This window comes from Microchirus variegatus (assembly GCF_963457635.1).
Source record: "Microchirus variegatus genome assembly, chromosome: 4".
Classification (NCBI taxonomy): Eukaryota; Metazoa; Chordata; class Actinopteri; order Pleuronectiformes; family Soleidae; genus Microchirus; species Microchirus variegatus.
In genome coordinates, this window is record NC_139805.1 from 10,535,169 (window position 1) to 10,542,257 (window position 7,089).

General features: G+C 37.8%; 1 protein-coding gene across 1 annotated transcript in view; it reads right to left on the reverse strand.

Annotated features, from left to right (window-relative positions):
* The window catches only part of LOC310925773 (uncharacterized protein), a gene marked incomplete at both ends in the record, with an annotated part of 30,021 nt that extends 23,548 nt beyond the window's left edge, over positions 1-6,473 (reverse strand). Inside the window, 3 exons of the mRNA XM_083887790.1 lie at positions 2,284-2,436; positions 4,886-5,203; positions 6,404-6,473. Coding sequence (XP_083743916.1) covers positions 2,284-2,436; positions 4,886-5,203; positions 6,404-6,473 — 541 coding nt within the window. The remainder of the gene's footprint in view (positions 1-2,283; positions 2,437-4,885; positions 5,204-6,403) is intronic.
* Between the last annotated feature and the right edge of the window lie 616 nt (positions 6,474-7,089).

Genomic DNA, 7,089 nt, shown 5'->3' on the forward strand with positions numbered 1-7,089 from the left:
GGGGAAGTCCAGGACACTGTAGACCAGTGAGGGTGGAGGTACACTGTTGGCCTCTTCAACTGTTTCCTGCTGAGACAATTAACAGTATGTCACGCTCTGTCAAGCTTTTGTTACTTTTTTAATTTTAATTTTATTTTTTTAAATAATCTGCTGTTTTATTTTGGTAATCTGTTTTCAATCCCCACATCCTGTCAAGTTTCAAGCTGCGGTGATTGCATTCCCCACCCTAATTACTCCTGTGTCTTACTCTCTTCCTGTGTGTGTGTGTGTGTGTGTGTGTGTGTGTGTGTGTGTGTACATTCTCCTTACCTTCGGCCCAGTGTAACTGTTTTTGATCCTTTCCTGCTCTTTAACTATAGATTGACTCAGCTTCATCTGCCATGTAGCCTACTGCACTTATTTCTGATTTCTGTACTAACGATGTTGAGATTCTTCCCGATGTTTGTGTTTGACGTTCATCAACAGTGAGCTGAGAGCGTTCTTACCTGTACAGTGGTATTAGAGTTTTGTTGCGGTTGTCGTTGCTGTTGTGTGTCTGTACAAGAGGCAAAGAAAAGTGAAATATTGAGTCAAGCAGGAAAATAAGGAGCATTAACATCTATTCCTACCAACATGTCTGATAGGAATTATAATAACCGCATGACCATACTGTATATAACAGATGTCTATTTGTAATTATTTTCTTTTATCACTTTTAACCATTTATCTATTTCTTTTTACCCTTAACACATATGACAATTAACTTGTTGCATCTTGAATGTCCTCTGTTTGAATTAATAATGTTACTACTTCCTCTACATGTGAGGTACAAAAGCTACTGAAGTCGCCTTAAGTCCTGGAGTTGAAAAGTGTTTCCTATCTGCTCTTAAAAGAAGCAACCTCGAAATGAACCGAAGTCTATTTCTCACTTGATTTATAAAAAAGTTAACATTTCCCTTGGTAGTTCATGGTCTAAATCTCTGTTCTCTGGTCTTTACTAATTACCCTTGATGTCAAGTTTGTAGAACATATTAGTGGACACCAGTGATTGACCTTGACTGGCATCGTCCAATAGTCAATCACAAATCTTGACGCTTAAAAACAGGACATTGCAACAAGAAGATTACAATCTTAGAAATAAAAATCTTCGGCTTTTCCTCATAGGAGGACCCTTTTTGGCTCCAGGTAGAATATTTTTATAAAGGTTCCACCAAGAACCCTTTTAAAACCCTTTATTCAGGATAGGGGTTTTAAAGGGTTCTCTGGATCAAAATGGTTCTTACTGGAACCATTAGTCTTCGGGAAAGGGTTTTTCAGAAGCAAATGGTTCCAGATAGAACGTCAGCCCTTTTAGAAGGACCCTTTTGGAACCCTTATTTCTATTGTGCGTCCCCTTTTATGTACAGTGTATATAAAAGAGACTGGGTTGTCATTGCCTGTAGATTTCAGAGTGGCCTAAAATAAAGATGAATCCCTGATATGCATTGTGTCGAACCAGGTAACAAAAGGTTCATGATCATCTTTCAGTGCATTTGCATCTATGCAACTCCCAGTGGTTAAAATAAATAGAACTTGCTTTATATATATATATGTATATGTATATATACATATATATATATATATATATATATATATATATATATATATATATATATATATATATATATATATGTATATATATATATACATATATATATATAAAAAAGGTGATATTTCATCAGTTGAAACTCATAGCCCTGTTTGTACAGTTCTGTTTGTGGACAGCACTGAGCCACATTAGCATGACATGATATAGGAGTCAGCGAAAACTTGCATTTGTGTACACGTACGGGAAATTGTCAAATGTGGTGTCTGAGGTCACGGGGGCTGTTCCTGCTCAAAGTAGGCCAGAGGCTTTTTTGTCTCCGAGTAAAAGTGTTCTCATAATAGTGACAAAATAATGCAATGCATTTTTTCCTCTCAGTGATAGTAGGCACGCATACTTTAGATGTGCCTGCTTTGAGGGAGGACAACGTGTCAAATGATGTGAATCATCACATGTATCAAAAGGAAGTGAAACTGCAACCTGGTTTGCATTTTTGAGCATTTAACCACACAACTGCACATATTTTCCACGTAATAATAATTCTTCTCGTCAGCTCTTTGCTCACTTGAAGGAGTTCTCTCTACTACGACTGCTGCAGTACGTCTCACTGTCGTTCTAAATAAACCATTCTCTCTGGACTGACTCTGGACAGAACTGAACTGAGTATCCATGAAAAACCCTGAATTTTGTCTGACAAGAAAGAAAATAAAAGTCCATACCTTTGGCTCTCATGAGACACCAGGTGAGTAAGGGAAGCACTGCAGCGAGCAGCACAACAGACAAAACCACGAGGACAGTGACGATGTGAAAGGAAAAGACACCGGGACTTCCACGCTCTTCGTTTTTTGTGGTGTTGTTTGGCAGTGGAGAATCTGTAGGAGTCAGAAGGAAATTATGAAAATACACACTCATGCCTCTGCAGAGAAATAACAAAGATTTCATTGTTTATAACAAGTGGGGGAACCAGCAGTTTTGAATTGAACGAAATTAGTCCCTGTTTAATTGGGAATGTGTACAACCACTTTTTATTGGAATACAAAGGAAAAAGTCAAGTCTTTACTGAAATAGTGTCTCATATGTGAGTCAATGAGAATGTACAGCAGCTAGTTTGCATGTCTTTCCTTTCAAATCCCAGTCAGTCATTCACACTGAAGATATACATCTTAAATGGGCACAGTATAGTCATCCGTATATTTATTAACATATAATACTTTTGTAAAAGAGATGCGATTTGATTTGAATGAGAAATTTGAAAGTCACTCTTTCCCCTGTACTGTCCTTAATATTTCTGAATGAGACAGAATGGAACAATTGTTTCAGGTTAATATCTATAGATTGACAGCAATTTTTGCACATAATTATTATCCGTGCATGACACCACCATAATAAAAGTCTATCGTGTTTTTAGTAGTGCTTTGAAAACCATGACAAATGATAGCCATGTTCTTCCGTTATTCACGTTGACAGTTGTGTCTTCCCAATGTTTAAGGTAATAGTTTAGACTTTCCTGGTACTAGTTTTAGGATTCTTGTTTATTGTTTTGAGTAAGTCTGGTTGAGATATTCATTCTCTTCTCTGTAGCTTTAGTTGTCCATGACTTTTCATCTCTTTTGAATCCCAGTTTGCTTCAAGCACACAGTCAGACACTGAGATCAGACTCTGTACTTTAGGAATAGCACTTGGTTGCAAATATTAGCTATGTCAACTTAAAGGGTCATATTATACCCTATTTCTCCAAGTTAAACTAGTTCCCTGGTGTCTTAATTAAAATGTCTGTGACATGCTTTGGTCAAAATATCATAAGGATGAAGCACCACAGCAGTTCAATAACCCTGTTCAGAACGCTCTGTTTAATAGTATCTCCTTAGGTCCACCTTAAAAAAAGTAAATTAAACTTAAGGGACAGGAAATGACATCAGCCACAGAGGCTAGTGGGAGCAAACAGCAGTTAGCATTTGGAAAAGTGATCATTTGCAGGCTCTAGCAGGCACATTGCCGTCATATATAATATGTATCCACTGGACAGATAAATCCTCTGAGGCTGGAAGTTTGTGTAGAACTCTGTGCTGCACTGTGGAGCCAAGAATAGAACTTTTCACGGACTTTGTGGACTTCTGGTTTTCTGATACTGTTGCCCATCACCAGCACTCTCGCATGTTTTACAGACAAGGTGGAGCTTCCACGAGACAACAATTCCAGGAATTTTGTGAATTGTGACGTCCCAATGAGCGCAGTAGTCAACTTCGCATGTTTTTTCTCCTGTACTAAGACTGAGGAGGACCACAAAAATATTGAGTGAGTCATCTTTTTTCACACTTTGGCGACTGATAGGGCCTCCAGAGTCCCAAATATAAGGATTTAAATGATTAAAACGTTGATTTTGCATAATACGTCGCCTTTAAATAATAAAACGATGAAAATGGAACATGTGTCTGTGCAGGTGAAGCATTTTAGAGAGTTCTTTCAGTCTTAAAACAACATTTCTGTCCATGTTCATCTGGGTGGAGGTGCTAAGGACTTTAAACAATATTTAGTGTTTATCTGGGAATGACAGTCAGTCAACGTCCAGTGATCTCACCTACTGCTGCTTTAACGGGTCGCCTATATTGAAGGACGATTTGTTGGACACATATTTACTTGGTAAATTAAACCAAAAATTATTTCTCTGTGATAGAACAGCGAGACATTTATACCATATTCATTTACAGCAGGGGTCTCAAACTGGCGGCCCGGGGGCCACATGCAGCCGCCCAATCGATTACATGCAGCCCCCCACTTAATATCATGTTGTAATGAAAACACGACCCGCGACCTCACCGTCTTTTAAACACCGTGTATAGCTGAGGCACAGCTGCCAGCGAGGTGATAGAATATAATTTATGTTTGCTAGCAATGTTTTTATAACAGCAATAATAAGATATTTGGTCATAATTATCCCATTATAAAATGTATCATATACAACATATTACATATATAAATACGCTACGAATGGCAGTGGCCGAAATGGCTCCTGGTAAGAATTTGTCTGTTTTTGATATTAATACATTAATTCTGCATCATAAATAGTATTATTAACGTATACGTGTGATATCATGATGCAATATTGTGAACAGTTTTTTTTTCACACTTTTTGTTCTCCAGGCCGGCCCCCTCTTGACCACAATAGATGCGCATTGGCCCCCAGGTCATTTGAGTTTGAGACCCCTGATTCACAGACTAAATAAAAACAAAATAAGCTCTTGTACACACACACTACACAGTGTCCTCCATTTATACTGATAGATCGGTGTCAAAGTGTCTGACATTAAAGTCAGACTTTACCTGTGTTGTTTCTGTTCTCCAACTGGACGATAAGTTGCACTTTGTTGCTTTCTTTGGGGATACCTGAGTCCGTGAACAAGCTGGCCCAGTAAATCCCGCTTTGATCTTGTTTGAGTCTTGTGATGTGGTATCGTATGGATGTGTTTTGGTGAATGTCAAAAACACCTCCTCCATCTCTGTTCTCTTTATACTCAGCAATCTTTTTCCGGCCACTTGTATAGATAGCAAAATGACTATGATTATTAAAGATGGCGTCACTGAATGTGAATTGAAGGGTGACGTTGCTGCCGAGGGTCCCGGTGACCTCTGCTGCTCTGCCTGTGTCAGGACAAAACAGAAAGGCTGTGTGTGACAGTGACACCGGTTTGTGCAGTTAAAAGCTAAATCAGGTACAATTGTAAATGAATTCATCGTTTCAAAAAAAAGACTGGGGTAACATGAGTCAGGCCCTTAAAAACCATGGGTAAGCAGGGTTAAAATAAATAAATAACATGATATAAATCAACAGCACAGCTTACATCTAAAACTCACATGACAATAAAGCTGACCCCATCACATACAGTACTTGCTAAAAAAGGGAATATACTCAAACCAACTAAACGACCAAAATGTCCATTTTCATGTTGAACATCCTCCTCCCATCTGAATGAGGAAGTGGCTAAATTCGGAATATGGAATTGCAAATGTGCATGGTTTAGATCCGGCTTTTGGTTCTAGATTTTGCAATAATAACTAAATAATACATCTAATAATTATCAAATGCAGGAAACTTTATGACTAAATTTGCTGTAAATATATTGACCATCATCCAGAGATCCATCTCATTCCTTTGAATCATCAACTATAAATAATCAAATTAAAGTGTATTTTTTTTCAATATATATATATATTTATATAAAAGAATAAAGTGATGTGACGTGTGATGGCATGTCTGTATAAACTTTGTTAACAATAAGAAACACGTTTCCTTAAGGTTCAGCTATTATTAATATCAAATACAAGCACAAGCCTGGCAGCACATGAGTGCACAGTTATGATGGTGTTTTTTTTAGCAGAAGCAAATTGGACCAAGAAGACACATAGGAACACAATTTTTACACTATTATTAGCTGGAGGCTTTAGACTTCTAAGTATAGCTACTGTCTCCCACACACACACACACAAACAGGATTGCGCTGCTATCATTTTAAGGATGGACTTTCATTCATTTGGACACCTTTACCCTAACAATTAACCTTAAACTATCCCACACAGACGAGTTAAAGATAAATATAAATATCGTGCATAAAAAGACAGAAATGGTATATACATTAAAAATGGTGGCAGACGTGCTAATTGTCAAGCGTTGGAATGCAGGATCCATGAGGACTATTGGTCCTGATAATAAAGTTTATAGCAGAACAAGAACAATTTTTAACACACACACACACACACACACACACACACACACACACACCAGTCATGCTCATTTAAATAATAAATGTAAAAGTAAGGAACCTCGAAGGAACAACATCTTACCGTTGCAAACCATGTGTGCGGTGGCAAGCAACACCAATCCAAGTGGCTTTGTGATGAGGTTGTCCACCATGGTAGAAGAAATGCTTGCACTGCCTGAGTCCTTGAGCTGGCTGATGTGTTATCAGCTGCCTTGGTGTGATCACTTCTTTCAGTTTATTTTTATTTTTTTTCTCAGTCAAACAGTAGCGTGTGTGCCTGACAGGAGGAAACTGCAGACAGGAACTTGCTCAATCACCGATTTATACACCTATCATCACCGAGCATCACAAGCGCCTCCTGTAACGTGATACTTCAAAGACGGTCGTGGAAATGTGCTGCAGACTGTTGTCACTCACATGGTGCATGAAAATTCAGGAAGAGCATGGGTTCTTCATATTTCAGGTTTTACTATGGGGTGAATGTGGAATTCAATTTTTGCTTACAACAAACCTCTGAAAAGGTTGTTTTTGTTGATTTTACCAAAAAATGTAAATGAGTGAATTGAAGCCGTTCTTTAACCGATATAATGCAGTTTACTCGAATGTTCAGTGTTTTTTCTTAAAGACTGAGTTCACTAGAAAAGAAAAGAAAAGAAAAGAAAAGAAAAACCCCTGTTTTCTATTTTTAGATGTGTGACTGGTTTTGGTTCTCTCTTTAGAGGTTTTGAAATCTCTAACTTTGAGACGTTAATTAAGAAGAAATGAAAC